This window comes from Ursus americanus, chromosome 8 (genome assembly GCF_024610735.1).
Source record: "Ursus americanus isolate L20-20 chromosome 8, mUrsAme1.1.p, whole genome shotgun sequence".
NCBI classification, from domain to species: Eukaryota; Metazoa; Chordata; class Mammalia; order Carnivora; family Ursidae; genus Ursus; species Ursus americanus.
The window spans coordinates 12,575,430-12,600,033 of record NC_142134.1 but is presented as its reverse complement, the minus strand read 5'-3'; the positions used below and the strand labels follow the sequence as shown (position 1 = coordinate 12,600,033).

Sequence of the window (24,604 nt, the reverse complement as noted above, 5' to 3'; positions counted from 1 at the left end):
AGATGAAACATTTAACCTCAATTTTAATTGTTTTGCCTCTCAGAGTACATTTACATTCTTTGATTTTCATAACAATTCAAATTCATTATTCCACTCTTTTATTTTTATAGTTGGTTTTGAAATGTGTTCTTATATTTTCTGAAAATATTTCAACTAATTCCAAGTTTCTGTTACCTGGATCTAGCCATGTGAGAAGTTGTCATTATCCCTATCTTTTTTAAAGCTTTTAATTGATAACCGTTTTAAAGCTCTCATTTCCTAGGTGAGAAGTAGAGTTTCATTTATGATGGAGTGACCTTCTTAGGGACAGTCATCTAATAAAGAGCCAATTAACTCAAGAAATGTGAGGTATTGTGCCATCTTCCATGCTCCCCAAAAGTTTAAAGTCCAATAGGCACACCAGATAATTCAAGAACTGATTGTGATGCAGTAAAAGTGGTAAAATAGAAGTAAGCCTAAATGATGTGAAAGCACAAAGGAAGCTGGTTAGCCCAGCCCAGACAGCTGGGTGCTGGTGGCAGCCAGGACCGTTGGCCAAGCCAGGGCATTCAAAGAATGCATCAGGAGCAGAGGAACTAACAGTGGAAAAACACATGCCTCCTATGGTCAAGCATTATTATATGAGGGCAGAGTAGCTGTAGCAGGAATGCAAGTCTGGGAAACAAATCTTATCCAGCCACCACTACACACCCATGTGGTGATTGGTATATGGGATAATTAGGAGAGAAAGGAACAACCAGATAGGACTTTTAACATTCTGAATTACTTTGGATTATCATTTTAAGATACAAAATATTTTTTATTTCATTATTCTTCAAGATTTTCCTCAAATTTATGAAGCACGTTTGAAAAATCGGAGTCTTTTAGAAACAATGGTGCATTTTATAGGAAAATGATAAAACAATAGCTTCATAAAAATACAAAGGCTGATTTCATATTTACTTTGCATTATGTATATGTATGTATTATTTATAAAATGCAAAGAAATGAATATGTAACTATCAGGTTTTTTGTTAGCTTATTAATACTTTCACCCCAAGGAATATCATGATGTACATGGAAATAATAATGATCATTTTATTTCACAAATATAACGATATCGTTGCTATGAAGCAAAAAAAGAAAGAAGGGGAAAATGTTCTTAATGAATGCATTTTGGGGTAATGATCATAAAAATAAATCTTAATCTGTAATCGTAAGTATGAAAGAAAAATGACTTGCCAGAGATAAAAAAAAGGTTTATAGTAATATTGAAAGCAACTATAATTACATTTTAAAAAGTTAGTTTGCTTAATTGATGTTTCTCTAAACCTACATTTTCCTTTAATCTTTATTATTTATATATTCTCAGTCATTATACTATAAATTCCTTTAATTTATACATTAATAAGTTGAATTGATTGGTTTGCATTGATGGGTTTTGAGTATTGAGTTAGATTTCTGTTAATTATGCAGCTCTTTATTAGATTTCTTAATAGTCTAGTTATATGTAGTAAAAACTGATGTCAGTAGTTGGACAGGATAAAATATTCCAATTTTGTCTTTAATTTTGCAAGTGATTTAGATAAAATAAAAATATTTATCTAAATTTTATATTGATCTAAGAAGAGGAATATGTTCATTTGAAAATCTTTATATTAAATAAATAAGTTAACAAACATGCCAAACTAAAGAAATGAACCAATTCTATTTTGGTGTGACTCTCACCTATGACAATTTTTTCTGACTTGCACCCTAATGATATTTTCTTGTTCTCTACATTTTAGATGTAACTAATATTGACATGTATTTGATATTTATGAATATTTTCATTTTATGAGTATACATATTTTTATTATATAGTATATGTCAATATTGCATTTTTTAAACTAATCCTTCCAATAGGAAATAGGACTGTCTACCTTTATAGATCACTATAGATATTTAAGCACTTAAGGCATTGCTCTGATGAGAAAGCACTCTAAACTAGTTATGACCGTACATTAATGTTGCTGAAATGTTTGTTCTTTCTCTTGGATGATGTTTTTAGTCGTTAAAATACAGTCCTTTCCTTTACATAAAGCAGTATAAATTCGATCTTCCAAATAGATAGGAAGTTCCAATTTTATGAGAAAAATAAGGCACTCTGCAATTGCTTATGGTATGCTACTTCTGTTTGTGAGGTTGTATTTCTTTGTACTTTAATACAAAGTACATTAATATGAAAATGATTAAGTAAGTGGGATTATTTTGCTTCCCAACTAGCTCCAATATGACACTTTTAACAAATGAAATACAAAGATTATATAACTATGGATTTCTCATTAAGTAAAAAAAATTCTCTAATTATATATTATACTGTTCTAGTCAACAAGTTCAGAATTCAAGACAGCGTGTTCTTTTCCCAGTACCTGACACATAGAAGGTTCTGAATAAATATTAATTCATTGAATTAAATTACGAATGTATGTGCTAAGTGCTGTAGGAGCTACAAAGGTAGAACCGTACACCATACTTACTTTCAAGATTATATAAATAAGAATAATATTATAAACTACATGGGAAAAATTAATGTTGGTAATTTTTTAAGTTTTTGTTTAAATTCCAGTTAGATAATATACAGTGTAATATTAGTTTCAGGTGTACAATGTAGTTACTCAACTCTTCTATACACGACCTGGTGTTTATCACAAGTGCACTCCTTAATCCTCACCCTAATGTTAAGCACATGAAGATGAGGGAATCTTTATAAACGAATGGAACATTAATTTGACCTTGGTGGAAATGTAAATAAAGAAGACATTTGGTTCAGTTTGCAGCTGTGAAAAAGAAATAAAATGTCAAGCAAAATTTGAAAGGTTACACTTTTTTTTTTTTTAACATGTTCAGCGGGCATAGTGAAGGATCATTTGTATGTGAAAGGAATTACAGATAGACAAAGTAGATTATCAGGGATGACTTGTTCTCATTTAAGGGAAAGTGAATTGTGGCCCAAAGAGAAAAGTTAAACTGTTTGAGAGTCCATAGAACTTAGAAAAAAATGGGAGCATAACTGTTTGGGAAGTTTGAGGGAAACCAGTCTAACCTCTTTTTCAAAACTATAAATGCTCACTTATGTCCAAACATCTAGTAAAGTGCTAGTAAGTTAAACAAACAAACAGTTCTTGGTATTTGAGAGGATTTCCTTTAATAATTACCAAGACCCCCCCCCCCCCCGCTCTCCCCCTCCCAACACACAGTGAGTTGCTCACTCACAGCACTTGAAGAGAAACATAGTAGAGAAACTTACTCTTCAGGCAAGCATGCTTGTTTAAATCTTGGTCCTGCAACTGTAGTGTCATGGTCTCAGGAAAGTCATTTAATTCCTCTAAGGCTCAGGCTTTTCATCTGCAAAACAATGCATGCCTTTTTGACTGTTGGGACCCATTAGAAAATGTTTTCTCAAAATGACCTCTTGGCAGAGTGGTCAGGATGATTTTCCTAAAATGTATATTTAAGTTTGTCACTCTCCAGTGATGTCTAAAGTCTTTACTTGTCTGAAAGGTATTAACAAATGACCCAGACTGCCTTGTATCCTAATCTGTTGTGTTCCCTCCGCACCTCTCTCCTGAGCTCAAACCATTCTAGCCTTCTCTCTGCCTTGCACACCAGCTCACACCCACTTTCGATGACTTGCACATATTGTTTCTTCTGTTGGGAATGCTATTCCTTCTGAATTTTCATATGGCTGCTTATTATTCATGACTCATCCCTAACGACACCTTTAGAAAGGCCTTCCCTGCCCACCCCATGTAAAGTAGCTGCCTCCTATCACTAATGAATATTATATTAATCTTTTTTTAAAATAGCATTTATCAGTAGCTGAAATTATCTTACATATTTGTATAATTACTATCTAGATTAGGAAATTTTCTCTCATTCATTGTTCAGAATTTAGTACACTTTGGTAAGCCTTCAATAAATATTATTGAATAAGGGAATAAATTAATTTTTGATACCAGAATTATGAATCCAAAATGGAAAATTTGGGGACAAGTAGAAGAAAATAACCAATAAGTCTTTAACTCACACAATATAAACAACATTTCAGTATATATTATATTTGTGAATTACTCATTTAATATTAAAAAGTAAACATGGATTTAAAAAAAAAACTCACAATGATACTTCTCCACCTACAGACATGGCTCTAGAATCTGAAGAAGAAAAAATTATGTGACATGTTTCTTTTTTGTCTTCAGACTTAACAATTTAAGACTAAATTAGATCACTAGCCATGTACTATGGAAACATCGCATATGTGCAGTGGAGAATTGAGCCTTATCCAAAAAGAAGTCTGGCCTTTGCCCTCAGCTTGAGAGGTAGCTTGTATCATACCTCATAGTATTATCTTTGTTTAGAGTGGGGAGCTGGCCACATTGGATCCTAAATGGGGCTGGGTATACTTGGTAGTCTTAGGATGAGGCTGGCCTTGCCAAAAAGATTTATATGATTTAGGGTAGAAACTTCAGGTCATTAGATATCAGATAATCTGGAGGATAGTTCAACCATGGACTCAATCAGTTAATCACCCATGTAATGAAGTCCCATTAGAAATTCTGGACACTGAAGCTCATGTGAGCTTCCCTTGTTGGCAGTACTCCCTGTGTATTGTCACATATCAATACTGGGAGAGTAATACTTCATGAGTACGAGGGAAGCTTTGCATTTGGAACCCTCCCAGACTCTATGCACCTCTTCCTTTGGCTGAATTTTGACCTGTACTCTTTCCCATTATAAATCCTAACTGTGGGGGTGCCTGGGTGGCGCAGTCCTTAAAGCGTCTGCCTTCGGCTCAGGGCATGATCCCGGGGTTCTGGGATCGAGTCCCACATCAGGTTCCTCGGCTAGGAGCCTGCTTCTTCCTCTTCCATTCCCCCTGCTTGTGTTCCCTCTCTCGCTGGCTGTCTCTCTGTGTCAAATAAATAAATAAAATCTTTAAAAAAAAAATCCTAACTGTGAAGATAGCTCAGTGAATTCTGTGAGGCTTTCCAGTGAATTTTTGTACTTTTGGGTGTTTGGGAAGCCTTCCAAACTTTCTGCTGTTGTCAGAAGTAAGAGCAGTTTTGGGGACTGTGCCCACAGACTTTGCAGTTTGGCTAACTCTGCGTAGTATACAGACACAGGAAAGAAGCGCATAGTTGTCTTATAGATTTTAACACTTTAGATTTGTATGGAATTACAGAGAGTAACTATTTTAATAATTCATTTCATGGAAGGACATCAGGGGGTTGTGATTTGCTCCAGTTCACAGAGCTGGTTTGGTGGCTGGATCAGGATTTGAAATCAGGTTTGTTGACCCAGTCTTTTGCATTTCCTGATGTACCGTGTTACTTAACACAAGTTTCATACAATAAGTATAATTGGATATATTTGATTCCTATTTATAAATAAAATTATGATAATTAGTTTTTGAATCAGTAAAATATAAATTTCATAATATCATATGTATATAGAGAGAGAGGGAGAGGGAGAGACGGAGATGAACCTAGAATAAGACCTAAGGCTTAATTATAGAAAAAACTGTCTATACCTAAAATTACCCATTTTTCACTAGAATAGCTGTCTTCATTTTGCTGTATGGTTAGTGGTTTAACAAGCTTACATATTAGGCTTTCTTTGGCAAATTCTAATTCAGCATATATTGGAATAGTAGAGTGATGGGAATCTCATACAATTTTCAGAAGCATATACACTAATAATGATGAAAAATGACAGCTTAAAAAAAAGCACACCTTATAAATTCCAAGACAGCTAAACTAGTGTAGACCTAGTAATTAAGAGTCCTTAACCATTCCTCTGTATTATACATGAATGCTTTTTCTGGATAATGTATTTTCCTTAAAACATCTTATAGTTAAAAAAAAATCGTGTTCTAAAAAGGACACGATTGTTCTTCATCAAAATAGTTTGGCAACAAGACACCTCATTTTCAGATAATTGAGACATTATTATAATATGATAAGTAAGATATTATTAAGTAAATGAGTCATTATTTTCCATTCACTATATTGATACAACACTAAAGATTTTGAGAATACAAGCACTCTGCTCAGAGGTAGCACAAAGAATGAAGCAGTCATATATGATTTTCTCTTGCAAGAAGTACAATGAGTAGTCCGTATGATTTCCTAGGCAAATGCACTCTGCTTAATGTGGGTACAGTTGGTGGTCTTATGGTTCATGAGAACCAGTGCATATTGCACATAAAGGGAGATTTTTAAAGAAAGGTTTTTAGACTTTCCTGTCATTAAATATTCCTATCAAGAAATATTTTTTAGTACTATTATAAGTAGTGTTGTAAAAAATGCCTGTGATTTAATAAAATATAAATATGCTATCTTGTATATGCTCTTTAGGCATTTGAGGCAAGGGGATATACTCAGTGCAGTGAAAGAAATGCAGATGGCATTTTCAGAAACGACTGGATATGTTTGGTTGTAATACAATTGTAGGAAGCAATTTTGGGGAGGTAAATGGAGATCATATTATAGGATTTTGAATAACAATGATTACTATTTATTCTGTAGATATATACTATTGATACCTTTTCATGTGTTAAATTATGAGAGAATATAATCAAATTAATACTTTAATGAGAATAATCTTAGAGAAGTGTTTAGTGAAAAGTGAAGAATTGTTATGATTCTTGGCAAAAAGTTGACGGTGACACCCAACTGGGAGGGGGTACATGTCATGCGTACATGACAGAGTACATGTAATGACTTTGGAATGCTCAATTCCCCTAGTGCACAAGTAAGAATGAAAGCTAGAAATAATGATCTCTCTCTATAATATATATTTTTAAATGTTAGTATTTCAGATATTCTAATTGTTAGATCATTCTTTTTCACATTGCCATGTTCATCTCTAGCCAGTTACACATGGTGTAATTGTAGTGTTTTATTGAACAAATGTTGCTTTCACTGGAGATGAGACTATTTGATAAAGATTATTTATTTGTGTTGGTTTATTGACAATGACACAAAATGATACACTCAGGTTTAGAATCTAGGAGATGGCATCTGTGACGTTTGGTTCTCCTTTATCATGAAAATAAGTAGATACCATTTTTTCTTCTCCTTATTTTAAATGACACTAAGAAAAAATAAGCATTTTAATTTTTAAATTTTTAATTTTTCAATTGAGTATAGTTGACGCACAATGTTACATTAGTTTCAGGTGTACAACATAGTGATTCAAATTCTCTGTGCATTGTGCTGCTCTCACCACAAGTGTACCCACTATCCATCACCATACAATACTGTTACAGTACCATTGACTATATTCCTGTGCTGTACCTTTTATTCCCATGACTTATTCATTCTCTAACTGGAAGCCTGTTTCTCCCACTCCCCTTCACCCATTTTGGCCATCACCCTACCCCCTTTCCTCTGGCAACCATCAGCTTGTTCTTTGTAAAAATGTGCATTTTGAAACTAACAGCAATTATTACATTTTAATTTTTATTTATGAAGTTTGCTAATTATGTAATATATCCACACTTCCTAGTTTCCTATTTTTATTGCTTAATAATAAAATTAACTTTAATTTATTTCCTTGCATAGATTAAAATTAAAATGTTCAGAGTTGGGGCGCCTGGGTGGCTCAGTCGTTAAGCATCTGCCTTCAGCTCAGGGTGTGATCCTGGTGTTCTGGGATTGAGCCCCACGTCAGGCTCTTTCACTGGGAGCCTGGTTCTTCCTCTCCCACTCCCCCTGCTTGTGTTCCCTCTCTCGCTGGCTGTCTCTCTCTCTCTCTCGAATGAATAAATAAAATCTTAAAAAAAATAAAAAATTTTTATTTTTATAAGTTATAATTTTTTATAAAAATTAAAACTTTATAAAATTAAACTTTATAAGAGTTTAATTTTTAATTTTGTGTGAATTCAGATATTGGCTTAAGATCCATAAAATTTGTGGTTAGTTGAATCCATATAAATGTTAACTTTCCTAAAATATATTGAAATGTGAAATATTATAGCATGATATGTGTTTTGTTGTTTTAGCCCTTACAGAATTGTTTACCTTTTATTTAGTATAAAGGGACAAATTAGTAACTCTGGGCATGGCTTTAAAAATCTCATTTTGCTAAATATTTCATGTTTAAATACAAGGAGACACATGGTAATTTTTAAAATTTAAATTCGGTTAATTAACATATAATGTATTATTGGTTTCAGAGGTAGAATTCAGTGATTCTTCAGTCTTATATAATACCCAGTGCTCATTATATCATGTACCTTCCTTAATGTCCGTCACTCAGTTATGCCATCCCCTCCAGCAACCCTCAGTTTGTTTCCTATGATTAAGAGTCTCTTACGGTTTGTCTGTCTCTGTTCTTTTTTTTTAATGTTTTTTTATTATATTATGTTACTCACCATACAGTACATCCCTGGTTTCTGATGCAAAGTTTGATGATTCATTAGTTGCTTATAACACCCAGTGCACCATGCAATACGTGCCCTCCTTACTACCCATCACCAGTCTATCCCATTCCCTCACCCCCCTCCCCTATGAAGCCCTCAGTTTGTTTCTCAGCGTCCATAGTCTCTCATGCGTCATTCCCCCTTCTGATTAACCCCCCTTTTTTTATCCCTTTCTTGCCCTACCGATCTTCCTAGTTCTTATGTTCCATAGATGAGAGAAATCATATGATAGTTGTCTTTCTCTGCTTGACTTATTTCACTTAGCATTATCTCCTCCAGTGCCGTCCATGTTGCAGCAAATGTTGAGAACTCATTCTTTCTGATAGCTGAGTAATATTCCATTGTATATATGGACCACAGCTTCTTAATTCAGTCATCTGTTGAAGGGCATCTCGGTTCCTTCCATGATTTAGCTATTGTGGACAATGCTGCTATGAACATTGGGGTGCATATGGCCCTTCTCTTCACTACGCCAGTAGTGCAATGGCTGGGTCATAGGGGAGCTCAATTTTTAACTTTTTAAGGGACCTCCACACCGTTTTCCAGAGTGGCTGTACCAACTTGCATTCCCACCAACAATGTTGGAGGGATCCCCTTTCTCCACATCCTCTCCAGCAATTGCTGTTTCCTGCCTTGTTAATTTTTGCCATTCTAACTGGCGTAAGGTGGTATCTTAGTGTGGTTTTGATTTGAATTTCCCTGATGGCTAATGATTTTGAACATTTTTTCATGTGTCTGTTAGCCATTTGTATGTCTTCATTGGAAAAGTGTCTGTTCATATCTTCTGCCCATTTTTTGATTTGTTTATTTGTTTCTTGCGTATTGAGTTTGAGAATTTCTTTGTAGATCTTGGATACCAGTCTTTTATCTGTAGTGTCATTTGCGAATATATTCTCCCATTCTGTGGGCTGCCTCTTAGTTTTTTTGACTGTTTTCTTGGCTGTGCAGAAGCTTTTTATCTTGGTGAAGTCCCACATGTTCATTTTATCTTTTGTTTCTCTTGCCTTTGGAGATGTGTCATTAAAAAGGTTGCTTTGGCTGATGTCGTAGAGGTTGTTTCCTATGTTCTCCTCTAGGATTTTGATGGATTCCTGTCTCACATCGAGGTTTTTCATCCATTTGGAGTTTATCTTTGTGCATGGTGTGAGAGAGTGGTCAAGTTTCATTCTTTTGCATGTAGCTGTCCAATTTTCCTAACACCATTTATTGAAGAGACTGTCTTTTTTCCACCGGATGTTTTTTCCTGCTTTATCAAAAATTAGTTGCCCAAAGAGCCGAGGGTCCATTTCTGGGTTCTCTGTTCTGTTCCATTGGTCTATGTGTCTGTTTTTGTGCCAGTACCATGCTGTCTTTGTGATCACAGCTTTGTAGTACAGCTTGAAATCCGGCATTGTGATGCCCCCAGCTTTGTTTTTCCTTTTCAACAGTTCCTTGGCGATTCAGGGCCTTTTCTGGTTCCATACAAATCTGAGGACTATTTGTTCCAGTTCCTTGAAAAATGTCATCGGTATTTTGATCAGGATAGCATTGAAAGTGTAGATTTCTCTGGGTAGCATGGACATTTTAACTATGTTAATTCCTCCAATCCATGAGCATGGAATATTTTTCCATCTTTTTGAGTCTTCCTCAATGTCTTTCAAGAGTGATTTATAGTTTCTAGAATATAGGTCCTTTATGTCTCTGGTTAAGTTAATTCCAAGGTAACGTGTGGGTTTTGGTGCTATTGTAAATGGGATGGATTCCCTAATTTGTCTTTCTTCAGTCTCATTATTCATGTATAGAAATGCAACTGATTTCTGAGCATTGATTTTGTATCCTGCCACATTACTGAATTGCTCTATAACTTCTAATAGTTTGGGAGTGGATTCTTCTGGGTTTTCCATATAGAGTATGATGTCATCTGCGAAGAGAGACAGTTTGACTTCTTCTTTGCCGATTTGGATATCTTTTATCCCTTTTTGTTGTCTGATTGCTGTTGCAAGGACTTCTAGTACTATGTTGAATAGTAGTGGTGAGAGTGGGCATCCTTGTCGTGTTCCTGATCTTAAGGGAAAGGCTTCCAGCTTTTCCCTGTTGAGAATAATATTTGCTGTAGGCTTTTCATAGGTGGCTTTTATGATCTTGAGAAATGTACCATATATTCCTACACTCTGAAGGGTTTTAATCAGGAAAGGATGCTGTATTTTGTCAAATGCTTTTTCTGCATCTATTGAGAGAATCATATGATTTCTGAATTTTTGTTTTGGACAAAATCTAAGACACTGATAGATTTGTGAATGTTGTACCACCCTTGCATCCCAGGGATGAATCCCACTTGGTCATGATGGATAATCCTTTTATTGTACAGTTGGATTCTATTAGCCAGGATCTTGTTGAGGATTTTGGCATCCATATTCATTAGGGAAATGGGTCTGTAATTCTCCTTTTTGATGGGGTCTTTGCCTGGTTTGGGGATCAAGGTAATATTGGCCTCATAGAATGAGTTTGGTAGCTTTCCTTCTGTTTCTATTTTTTGAAATAGCTTTAGGAGAATAGGTATTATTTCTTCTTTGAATGTTTGGTAGAATTCCCCAGGAAAACCTTCCGGGACTGGAGTTTTATTTTTTGGAAGATTGTTTATCACTGACTCAATCTCTTCATAATTAATTGGCCTGTTTAAAAAATCAATTTCTTCCTGTTTCAATCTTGGTAGTTTATAGGTTTCCAGGAAGGCCTCCATCTCTTCCAGATTGCTTAATTTATTGGCATAAAGCTGTTGATAAAAGTTTCTAATAATCCTTCCAATTTCATTGGTGTTGGTTGTGACCTCTCCTTTTTCATTCATAATTTTATTAATTTGGGTCCTTTCTCTATTCTTTTGGATAAGTCTTGCCAGAGGTCTGTCAATTTTATTAATTCTCTCAAGAACCAGCTTCTAATTCTGTTGATCTGCTCTACTGTACTCCTGGGTTCTAATTCATTGATTTCTGCTCTAATCTTGGTCAACTGCTTCCTCGTGCATGGATTAGGCCTGTCCCTCTGTTGCTGTTCCAGCTTCTTGTGTCGAGAATATGAAAACTGCATTTTAGATTTTTCTATTCTTTTGAGTGAGGCTTGGATGGCTATGTATTTCCCCCTTAGGACTGCCTTTGCAGTATCCCATAGGTTTTGGACCATTGTGTTTTCATTCTCGTTGGTCTCCATAAATTGTTTAAATTGGTTTTTGATTTCCTGGTTTATCGAATCATTCCTGAGCAGGATGATTCTTAGTCTCCAAGTGTTTGAATTTCTTCCAAATTTTTCCTTGTGGTTGAGTTCCAATTTCAAAGTTTTGTGGTCTGAGAATATGCAGGGAATAATTTCACTCTTTTGGTATTGGTTGAGACCTGTTTTGTGTCCCAGAACATGGTCTATTCTTGAGAATGTTCCATGGGCATTAGAATAGAATGAGTATTCTTTGGTTCTGGGGTGTAGTGTTCTACATATATCAATGAGGTCCAACTCATCAAGTATGGCATTCAAAGCTTTTGTTTCTTTACTGAGTTTTTGCAAGGGTGTTCTGTCTATTTCTGATAGTGGGGTGTTGAGGTCCCCTACTATTAATGCATTTTTATCTATATGTCTCTTTATTGTGGTTAAGAGTTGGCTTGTATATCTTGCTGCTCCCCTGTTGGGGACATATATGTTTATAATTGTCACCTCCACTTGTTGGATACATCCTTTAAGAATAATATAGTGCCCTTCTGTGTCTCTAACTATAGTCTTTAGTTTAAAGTCCAATCTATCTGATATAAGAATTGCTACCCCAGCTTTCTTTTGAGGTCCATTGGCGTGAAAGATGGTATTCCATCCCTTTACTTTCAGTCTGAATGTATCTTTGGGTTCAAAATGAGTCTTGTAGAGAGCAAATGAATGGGTCATTTCTTTTTATCTAATCTGCAACCCTGTGGCGTTTATGGGAGCATTCAGGCCATTTACATTGAGACTGAGTATTGAGAGATATGGTTTTAATGATGCCATGTTGCCAGTAAAGTCTTTGTTTGTATTGGTTGTGACTTTCTGTTCTGTATCACTCTTGGGGCCTTTTTACCTTATAGAACCCCCCTTAATATCTCCTGTAGGGCTGGTTTTGTGGTTACGAAACTGGTCAATGACTGGCAATTCTGGAACGTCTTTATTTCTCCATCAATTCTGAATGACAGCCTTGCTGGATAAAGGATCCTTGGCTGCATGTTTTTCTCTGAAAGAGCTTTAAAAATGCCCCCCCCACCACCCTTTCTCTCATTCCAGGTCTGTTTAGACAGGTCTGTCCGGTACCTTTGCCTTGGTACGTGAGAGATTTCTTTGCCCTGGCTGCTTTCAATACTGTATCCTTGGATCTAATATCTGCGAATTGCACTATGACGTGATGTGGTGTAGGTTTGTCGTGGTTGAGCTTGGGAGGGGTCCTCTCTGCCTCTTGGACACGAATGTTTGTTTCCCTTGCTAGATTAGGGAAGTTTTCAGTTACAATTTGTTCAAATATCTCTTCTAGACCTCTGTTTTTCTCCACCCTCTCGGGGATGCCGATGATTCTGACATTGGATCGTTTCATTGAGTCAGTGATCTCCCCTAACCTACATTCGTGGGCGTGGATTTTTTTTAAGTCCAGATTCTATTTTCGCTTTTCTTCTACTAACCCATCCTCCACGTTCTTCTGCCTCAGTGACCCTGGCCATCAGAGCCTCTAGTTTTGACTGCATTTGGCTCATAGAATTTTTAATTTCTTCCAGATTTGCTCTCATTTCCGCCCTTAGAGATTCTATATTCTCATTAACATTTTCGTTAATACTTTTTTCAAGTCTACACATCATCTTGACCATTGTTATTCTGAACTCCACTTCTGATAATTTGGTTATATCCATATCCATTAGTTCTGTGGCAGAGGCCACAGACTCATTGTCTTTTCTTTGCTGGGGGGGATTTCTCCTTCTCCTCATTCTGATGAGGAGAGGTTGCGGGGTTGTCCAGAGCCCAAATTATTGACCAGGACCCAGGCCGTGCGCCCTTGTTTTATAGGGATCTTAGGGATGAGGGGTTCTTGATTTTTCAGCCTGCCTTCTGGGGGAGGGGCCTGCCGCGCTGATACTCAGGCAACCCTGTTTGGGTAGAGTCTCCGTGTCCCCTGCAAGGGGGGATGGGGATGGGCACACTGTGAGCCGGACTTTCCAGGCTTTTGTTCTCTGGCAGCTTTCCCTGGCGGTTTGCTGTGCCTCTTCTGAGAGTCAGAGCAGCAGCGGCCGAATCTCAGCCTCTGTCTCAAAACAGATGGATCGCGGACCATTCTCCGCTGATGTTCTGGCCACTTTAACTCCGTTACTGTTGGTGCTGCTCAACCCTGCAGCGTCCCGGGATGTGCACCCCACACTGGCGTCCCAGCCCTCACTTCCAGGGCCAGCGAGTCTCTGTCCTTTGTGTTTCTAACACCGCCAGCCGCCAGCTGCCCCCGCGCTCCCAGAGCTCCTGGTCTCGGTCTGGTTCCAGTGAGTGCACCAGAGTTCTGTGAGAAGTCTGGTGGCGTGCGCTCCCCGCTCACCGTCCCAGTCTGTTCTCTCGCGGGTGCCGTCCACGAGTCCGCCCGCTCCCCGGTGCAAGTGGCTACCGCTTCCTGGCTCCCGAACGCGGCGGCTCCCTCCCCCTTCCGTTTATCTTCTGATATCTGTGCGAGGTTTCCTAGCTCCCTTACCTCAATACTCAGCGCTGGAGATGTTCATTTGTAGAGATCCAGATGCATCTTCCTGTGTCTCAGGCTGGTTCCGTGGTGGTTCAGGCTGGTCTGGTACCTATCCAGCTCGACTTGGGGGACCGGCTGAAAAAGGGGTCCCCTACTCCTCTGCCATCTTCCCAACCTCTTGTCTCTCTCTGGTTTTATCTTGTTTTATTTTTCCCTCCGTTCCCCTATGATCCTCTGTTTTGTTTCTTAAATTCTACATATGAGTGAGATCATATGATAATTGTCTGTCTCTGATGACTTATTTCACTTAGCATAATACCCCCTAGTTCTATCCATGTCATGGCAAATGGCAAGATTTCATTTTCTGATGGCTGAGTAGTATTCCATTGTGTGTGTGTGTGTATACCATGTCTTCTTTTTTTAAAGAGTATTTTCTTTTTTTTTCTTTTTTTTTTTATTATGCTCATTTAGCTGACATATAGTACATCATTAGTTTTTGATGTAGTGTTCAACGATTCATTAGTTGAATATAATGCCCAGTGCTCATCACCACACATGCCCTCCTTAATACCCATCACCTGGTTGCCCCATCCCCAACCCCCCCTCCCTTCTGTAGTCCATTTGTCTGTTGCTGGACATCTGGGCTTTTTCTGTAGTTTCCCTATTGTGGACATTGCTGCTATAAACACTGGGGTGCAGGTGCCCCTTCAGATCACTACATTTGTATCTTTGGGGTAAGTACCTAGTAGTGCAATTGCTGGGTCGTAGGGTAGCTCTATTTTCAACTTTTTGAGGAACTTCCAAACTGTTTTCCAAAGTGGCTGCACCAGCTTGCATTCCCACCAACAGCAGGCACATGATAATTAAAACACACTATTCTCCTTTGCACATATTTATAATAACAATATATTATTTTAATGAATAACATAAGATCATTCATATTTGCAAAATATATGTTTTTGGACTTGTGGGAAGTCTTATGAATATGGGGTGATAGAATTAAGACATATTTCTGCAAATATTTATTAAAAATATATTTTGAGCTACATAAAACTGTACAGAAAATTAGTACCTAGCAAAGAGCAAGCTGTGTTTGGAAATATTTCACAGCTGCCATGTTGAAAGATGAAGGTAATTCTATTATAATGATTGAGTATGCTTTCGTTATGCAATCAGGAAATCAAAATCAAATAACTATCTCCAAAGCAGTAGTTATAAAATATTGTTGTGTTAATTTCTCTCCAAAAAGTAGCAGTGAAATCATATCATTAAAAAATATTTCCATGTATTGGTGTATTTTCTTTTCTTTTCCACGGCATATATAGGTACTCAGGTCTTATCAAGTTATATGTACCCAGCCTATTCTGATGCCTGTTTTTGATGATGTGTGTACCTTTCCACTTTTACACTTCTCATTTTTTATAATTTGTATGATTTATCTTTTTGGGGTAATATGAATTATTTAAAGACACTTGCCAAGTTAGTGGACCTTATCATTTTTACCAGGTAAAGGCAAGTATAATTAATTGTAAGGCAAATCTCAGAATGTGTTTTTAGGATCACACAGGAAAGTTTGACTGTGGGTCTCCTAGAATAGCTACATCATACATTTTTGATAATAAAATAGTATTTTCAAAAAGATAATATTTTATTTGGGGTTATTCTGTGAAAACTCCTATGATTAGACTATTGGAGAATGATATGTATATCCTAGCAGTCCCTGATTATAATGTAGAATGATTAAAAGAAGAATGCAGACCAGATTGACTACCTCTTATTAATTTGAATAGTTATCTCTTCACTTTTAGATCAAGTAATGATCAGAGCATTTGTACTATGTCAACTGAATATTTTATAAACAACTATGTAAATCCAGACCAGGATGCCATACGTTGTCTTTTAGATAAGTTAAGCCTATTTGGATAATCCTTTGACTAAAATAGAGCAATATAAATATGCAATTAATAACATCTTTATAACGTCACAATTAAAGAATTATTTAATAATTTAATAACATCCTTTGATGGAATTCCTTCTTTTTAAAGCAATGCGTACTTGTATGGTGACATGTCTCAGCTTCCTTTATTTTTAGTAGGGTCATAAATATTATCTTTATTGCAATAAAGAAACAATGCTAAAGGTTATTTTAGAATGGGTGTTTGGAATGGTTACATATTAATGGAGTGATCAGAGCTTGTTTTATCAACTTAGTATCTTCAGAAATTCAATTTTATTATTTTAGCCAATGGCAACCAGGCTCTGGAGAATTGCTTTACACTAACCAAACACAGGAGATTGATTCATTAAAAAAAAAATACTTTATTTATAAAAAATGGTATTTCTTTACTGGAATACAGTTAACTGTAAGATCTGTGAAGGAAGAAAACATGCACTATTAGGTTTATTGTTATATCCCTAGGGTTTAGAAGATTAATTTTTAAATTACTACATTAATAACTTTTTAGTTTACTTTTAATTGGTCTAAGTCATTTGGGAGATTACATGAGTAATCAGTGTTACTGATAGATTTTTAAATGTCTACTTAGAGAATACTTAGTTGTAATTGTACTTGATTTAATATCCAGTTTATTAATACTATGAATTTAGTAAATAATTAGGATTTCATTACAATTAAACAACCAACTCTTTTCAAAATACCCACACAAATGTTACATACCAATAAATTAGAATATGGATTAAAATAAATTTTCCATGACCTTTAAATATTGGTTCAAATTTTATATAATCAAAATCTTCCTAAAGTGTTATTAAAATACCAAATCTAACATGGCAATTTATCTTAAATGCTTTAGCCACTTTTAAAGAAAAAAAATATGCATATTACAATAATCCCAAAGCCTATCATATTCTTACCTTAAAACTGGTTACTAATATGCTGATGCTAGGAATTTACATTCCTTTTTATCTTTCTTCTTCTTATACTTTGCTGATGTGGAAATTTTCATGTTTCCCTAGGATTTCAAAGATATCTGAGACTATTTCAAAGCTTTCTGAGACTTTCCTAAGATATAGTAACCATGCTAGAATTAAAAGAATAAGAAAGTCATCTCTTAAACTTGCACATTCTGGGTTTTTAATTAGAAAGTTTTTTGTCTACTCGTTGGAATTTGCTATACATTCAGAGATAATTCAAACTGAGGATACTGGCCATCAGGTTGGACTTCTTCTTACAATTAAAATCTACTTGTTATATGCCCTCATACCTTATTTATTTAAGTTCAAGCCTAGCTTTTAATTTTGTGGGCAATACTGGTGTTTCCTCACAAAACGATTTGTTTTTTTAAGTCCAAATTGCTTGTGTTACAAAACAGTTTAGTTTCCCTGTTGTTATGATATATAGGTCTGCTGTATGCATGTTATTAAAAACTCATGCACTTTCATTATTACATCTTTATTATGTAGAGCTATCTTTTTATCTTCTAGGAGATGAGAGACTTTTTCTGCTTAGTTACCGCTTCTAGATATTCCACTAATTTATCAACTGTTTGAAACACACAGTTGTGCCCTGTTAGATACAGGATATGATCATTAGTGTTAATTAACTGCTGGACTCCTTTTCCACTTGGTTATTACGTGTGACCCATCAAAGTTGATCAATATTTTCTATTACTGGTACAGAATTACTTTGATGCTCCTACTTTGATGTTTATAGGGCTCTCCTTACACAAATAGAAAGAAATACATGTCATCTTATTATAAGCATACATATAGTTAGAAAAACAAAATACCTATATATTAACTATTTATTGGAAAACAATAGAAATTAAAGAAATTTTTCCCTCTATGTGTTTTGTGTGTGTGTGTGTGTGTGTGTGTGTGTGTGTGTGTATGAGCACCTCTTTATTTTTTTTGTTTCAAGTTTTTATTTAAATTCCAGTTGGTTAACATATAATAATATTAGTTTCAATAGTAGAATTTAGTGATTCATCACTTACGTATGACACCCAGTACGAGAGCCTCTTTATATCTTTCATGTCAACATTTCTAGTTGAGTAGTATGAACTCTCAGCCTCCAACAGACTCAAGCTGTTTAATTTAGTCAGAATTTGTCTTTCTCATGTTCGTATGTCAGAGATTAGCCAGGGAAAAGCCATTTAGGCTTCCTCAGCTTTTCAAACCTGCCTCAGATTTTTTTTTTTTTTTTTTAAGGATGAAACTTGTTTTCTGGTCACAAAAGGATGACACAGACACATTTTTTTTTCTTGCTTTTTTCCCCTTCCCCCAAGGAGCCCTGGTCTTTTTTGTTGGTGAATATTGGGCAGCAGGTGTCTGGATTGCCCATAAGTGCTGGCTGAGGCCAAACGTACTGTTACTGCTATTGGTCTCTTTTAAAAAGAGATCTGGAAAAGATATTATTTTGAAGTTTGGTTCATATTGATTTTTTTCTGTAACATACGTTGGTGCATTTTGTCTCCTTTTATTATGAGGTTTTACCAGATTCAAAGACTCCACTATACTAACAGGAAAGTGCTTTGTAAGCAAGATATCAAAACAATTAGGATTAGTAGATTTAAGAGCACTTCATCTAGATTGGTGGTCAGTGGACCCAACCTAATCCAAATGTCAAGGGTCACCTGCAAAATGAGAATAAAATTGAAACAGTACAGTAAGTTTTCCAAATTTAATTTGTTCAGTTTCTTGGTGTTACCTTCTTAAATTAAATGTAGGAATATCAGTGGCAGGATTTTTAAATATTTCCTTGTTAAAAAAAACCTTTTTTTAAAATTTTTTTCAAGCTTTTTTTTTGGATGTATTAATGTAAAAATTCAAAATTCAACCTTGAAAAGATCATGAATGCCTTTGGACTTCTGGAATTTTTAGAACCAAGAACCAGAAGACTTGCTACTATGACATTTTATTTTTCAAGTGAACTTAGACTGGTCTTAATGAAATCCAAGGCCTCTGTGATGATGTCATTTTACATCTTGTAATATCTATCACCAAACAGAAACTTGTCTCATTTGTGCAAAAGGGTTGTGATCAGCAAATTTGGTTAAGATGCCTGTCTTGGATTGTCTACTAAAGGCAGGGGATTTGACTCATGTAAGAACCTGGTACCACCATAGTGAGGTGGATTGGGCAGGGTGGTTTCAAACAGAAGAGGGAAATGCTGTGTTGAAAACCATAGAATCCTATAATGAAAAAGATGTCCCTAGTGGGCATAACAAAAAAGGTTATAACCATCTTCCAGGTACTCATTTATTTCCTTTCTTCCTTTGTTTCAACCTTCATTGCTTTCTAAATGGTGTTGACTGTATTAGTTTGCTGGGGGTGCCATAACAAAATACCACAGAGTGGGTGGCTTAAACAATAGAAATTTATTTTCTTATAGTTCTGGAAGTTGGAAGTCCAAGATTACAGTCTAGGCAGACTTGATTTCTCCTGAATCCTCCTTTGCTTGCAAATGGCTGCCTGCTTGCTGTGTCCCCACATCATCTTCCCTCTGTCCCTGTTGCCAGTGTCCTAGTATCCTCTTCTTATAAGAACACTAGTCTTATTGGATTGGGACCCACCCATGCAACTTTATTTAAATATAATTTCTTCCTTAAAGGGCTTCTTTCCACACATGTCACATTCTAAGGTACTGGGGGTTAGGACTTCAACATATGAATTCTAGATAAAAACAAGAATATAATCTTGGTCAATGAAATTCTAAATATAAGACTAAAATTACTTAGACTAATTTGAAACTGGATAAAGTGCTACATTTTCACTATAAAACTTTTTTTTTAAACCAAAATATTCTCGATTTCCAGATTAAGATTCTCTCATTTGGATAGCACTTAGTAGACACTAAAAATAGTGTCTTTACCAAATTTCCTTTTTCTAAACTCTTTCTTTTTCCTGTTCAACTTGAATTATGCTTCTTTTCTTGCTTTAATATTCTATTTTGCATTTTTGAAGATGGCAGCTTATCTTTTGTTGCCTATATTTTATAACTTCTTTTGATGCTATATAAATACACAACTTATTCCCCGTAGGTTATTCCTGCCACAGTATGTCATAAAACTGCCAGTAACAGTTGACTTTTTTTATAGTTCAAATTACTAGTTACCTTGTAATTAATACAGATACAATATAATATAATACAATGAGATAATGACTACTTGTAACTTTCATTGGTAGAGAGAATCCCCTAGATTTGGGGATATTTTTCACCTTTGAAACTATTGTGTTCTATTCACTAATACCATATGATTCTAAAGTTTAGTAATGTTTAATTCTATTTTTCTTATTTTTACCGTGAGAATAATTTATTTAAAAGTCACAGTGTCCTTACTTTCTTTTTTTTCCCCCCACAGTGTCCTTACATGGTCCCTAGAACTAAGGCGTTCAGATTCCATTTGACAATATCACTGGGGTTTTTTTAAATGAATATTTAGTTCTTTAAACTTAAATGATTATGGTAACATTCACATCAATAGAAAAAGTGGTCTAAGATGTAGTGTCAGTTACTACATGTAGCATCATGTACATTTGTATAAAAGTACAAAAAGTGTCTTGTTACTTCAATCTAGTCTCTAAATGTTAAATTATTGCTTTTTAAAAATATAGTCACCACCTATCTATATACACAAATACACTAATTAGGACCTTATTCCTCCCTCAAGAATTCCTACCGCTGCATATCACTGTTTCCCCTCAAGACTTCTCAATATCCCTTCTGGTTTATTTTGCTATTTGCCCTCTGAAAGGAAGGAAAGGAAAGAAAAGAAAGGACAGGAGAGGGGAGGAGGGGGGAGGGGAGGGGAGGGGAGAAAAAATGTAATCTAGCTCTGATGTTTATGGCATTATGAAAGTCAGTAATTAATTTTTAATCTAATTGATGTTTATTTCTTCTGTTCATCATTCCTAATCTTAAGCAAATGATTGGGAAATGGTAACTGGATCTTTGCTTTTAAGTATGGTCTAAATTAATATCTCACAGCTGTCACTGTATACAAAATTTGTTTGAGAATTCATTAAATGTGTCAGAAGAATGTTGTCCAGATTTGAAAGATAAATATTAAAAAAAGTTTCAGTTCACAGACTTCTATACATTTGAAAAAAACCCTTATATCCTCTTTAGCTGTTTTAGTGGAAGTTAAGATTTTTATAATAAGTCTTAGAATATTTTATTGAGCAGATAATGTTAAAGTTCATGGCATCTGTATGTGGATACTTCCTCAATTTCTCAGTGGTTTGATTTCTAACTATTGATTTTACTTTTTCTACAGGATGTTTTGAATAATTTGGGATCTTGTGAACTGGATGAAGATGATCTAATGCTTGATTTAGAATTTTTAGAAGAACAGAATCTTCATCCTTCTGGTAAGTGTTAAATAAATGCACAATATCATACAACTCTGATCCTAATCATTTATCAATTCATTGATAAACTTTATATTGTTTAGGATGCATTCAGTCTTTTCCATCTCCAGTTTGTATATCATATGTGCAAGGCACATGCTAGGTACCATTGACACATGATTCTGGTGATCTTAAAATCTGTTATGGAAATACAAATCCAGTTGGAAGACAATTATAAAATAGGAAAAAAAAAAAACCTATAAAGGGATTTCAAAGAAGGAAATTGCAATTTAATACATAGTGGAAAAGTTAATATTTCTCTTTTTGAGGGAAGAAAAAACCATTACAATCCCATTTTTCATTTATTTTATATAACCAAATGGAGGTTTTGTAGATCAACGTTTACTCTTCAAAATCTTAACTGCTTTAATAATAGCTGCATAGGTTAATGTTGATGCAATAAGGTTGACCTCAAAATTAATAATTGCCAATAACAACCACAAACACATACTCATAAACACATATTTATAGTATGAGATAAGTAAATTCTTGTTGAATGAATGAAGAAGGAAGCCCATTATATTTGTAATAGTTTAAATTTATATTAAAGCATAAATCATCATATCTTCAAATACCTAAGTTACTACTGTTAAAGTAGGTTATAGGGATTAATTGTTTATTCATATTTAGATATTTGGGTACCAAGACAAGCTGTTTTTTGTTTGTTTTGCTTATAACATCTTTAACATAGTCATTTTCAAATTGAAGTAGAAATAATATCAGAGTGCTTGGGTGTCTTAGTTGGTTAAGTGTCCAACTCTTGAGTTTGGCTCTGGTCATGATCTCAGGGTCATGGGTTTGAGCTGTGCATCAGGCTCCATGCTGGTTGTGGAGCCTGCTTAAGATTCTCTCTCTCCTTCTCCCCCCTGACACTCTCTTTTTTTCTCTCTTTCTCTCAAGAAAAAAAAAAAAAAATTAAACTGCAGCTTTAAAATCTTGGCCTTTCTGCTGCACATATTTAAGAAAATCAACCTGCTGGATTTTAGCGTCCGTATTTTTAACTTTTAAAGAATTAGACATAATCTCTAAGGTTATTTCCCGTTCTAATATTTTATAATGATTTTTTATGCAGTATTTTTATATTATATATAATATCACCTTAAAAATTGTCAAAAGAAGGTAGTGTTTATATTTTACATTTTACAATGTTTATATTGTATTACTCTTATTGTAGGCTAATCTCCAAAGAAGCTACTTTAAAATTTTTTCTGGTTGAATACAAATTTAAGACAATCATTTTTTAAAACATTCTTGCTGCAGTTGATTTGACAGATAGTCTTTTAAAAATGCAGACTTATCTCCCTTTTATACAGACATTATACAATTTTGTCATTCATGTGTATTTATCTTAGAAAAATTACGTATAGTGAGAATGTACACCCTTTTGGAGGGAAATTGTCAATATTCAGCAAAACTATACCTGCATTTACCTTTAGATTCAAATATCCAACCTCTAGAAATTTAATCCTAAAATACTGGAATCATAGAAAATAATGTCAGCAAATAACTATTCATTGCAAAATATTTTTAATAACAAAATATTGGAAGCAGCTCAAATGTTCTTCAATAGGACATTTGTTGAATATACAATGGTATAATGAGCAGTTATTAAAAGGATAATGAAGATGTCTGTGTGTGCCCTGGCATGCCTGTAAGGGTATGTTGTTGATGGAGAACTTGCAATTTTGGATTAGATAGGGCAATACCTAAATCCACTGATCACTAACATCACTAAAATTGTAACAACTAGACATTTTCCCCTCTTAATGCAATGCCTAGAGAAGCACACAGCACCACCACTCCTGCCTACAAGTACTTAGATCTGTTCAGTTCTCTTGATTAAATTGTAGATTTTACAGGAAATATTGGGATGAGGAGAGAGGGAATCCAGCAACCAAATATAGAATGTGAGGAATTTTACAGGATAATGGTCTGGTTCCTTAAACAAATAAATGGCATGATGATAAGTGGAGGGATATTGTAGATTAAAAGAGGCAAATGCAGTGTGACATCTTTGTTGGCACACTTACTGAAAGACTTAAAACACTATAAAAATGGAGAAATTTGAAAAATGAGTAAATTATTACAGAATTATTAATTTTGTTGGGTATTGAATATTTTTGTTTTGTTTTTTAAAGAGAACTTTAGAGGGGTGCTTGGGTGGCTCAGTCATTAAGCATCTGCCTTTGGCTCAGGGCATGATCCTGGTGTTCTGGGATCAAGCCCCACATCAGGCTCCTCCGCCGGGAGCCTGCTTCTTCCTCTCACACTCCCCCTGCTTGTGTTCCCTCTCTTGCTGGCTGTCTCTCTCTGTCAAATAAATAAATAAATAAAATCTTTAAAAAAAAAAAAAGAAAGAAAACTTTAGAGAGAGGCATGTGGTTGAAACAATATGATAAACGAGATTTACTTTACCAACAAGTTAGAAGAGGGAATAGATGAAACAAAACTGGAAAGTTGTTGAAAATTTTCAAAGCTGAGCAATAGGTGTTTGAAGTGAAAGATTCATGCATTAATTGTAATATGTCCTGGTTTTTGCATTTTAAAAGATTTTCACAATAAAAATAAAACCAAGTAATAATTTAAAAGAATTGTAGATAATGTAGCAATCTCAGTTATGTTTGGTAGGCCATCATGATGAAGAGCAAAGGGTGACTTAAAAATATAAAGACTTAGCTCAATTTATCTGGGAACAAAAACAAGCATTTTTAAACTTTAATTTCATTTTTTATAAAGTAATGGGTGCTATGTTCTTCATTAGTTTATTATAAGGAAAAAGATGATATACTAAAAACTATAAATCTCCCGAGTCTACTTCAGGATGTAGGTAGCTTGGTTGAAGCCAAGCTGGAAGACCTCTTGAATCAACTGAGTTAAACAAATTTTTCATGAGGTAAATGATCTCACTTTGCTTACCTGAAGTACAATTCTGATAAATGAAATATTCCTTAGAGTGACTTGGGTTTGTTTAATGTTACTTAATAAAATGTCTTTTGAAAACCTATTTCACTTTGGATGACACATCATAGGGTTTAAAAAAAGTCACAACTATCTGTTTATGCACATTAGCTCAGAAAGAAGAATTTCTGGTTGAA

The 24,604-nt window shown here is 35.0% G+C and overlaps 1 protein-coding gene across 3 annotated transcripts in view; it reads left to right on the top strand.

Annotated features, from left to right (window-relative positions):
• The window catches only part of CCSER1 (coiled-coil serine rich protein 1), a 1,291,424-nt gene that overhangs the window by 213,458 nt on the left and 1,053,362 nt on the right, over positions 1-24,604 (top strand). For all 3 annotated transcript variants that reach the window (XM_045791946.2, XM_045791951.2, XM_045791957.2), the window contains one exon: positions 21,377-21,470. In XM_045791946.2, coding sequence (XP_045647902.1) covers positions 21,377-21,470 — 94 coding nt within the window. The remainder of the gene's footprint in view (positions 1-21,376; positions 21,471-24,604) is intronic.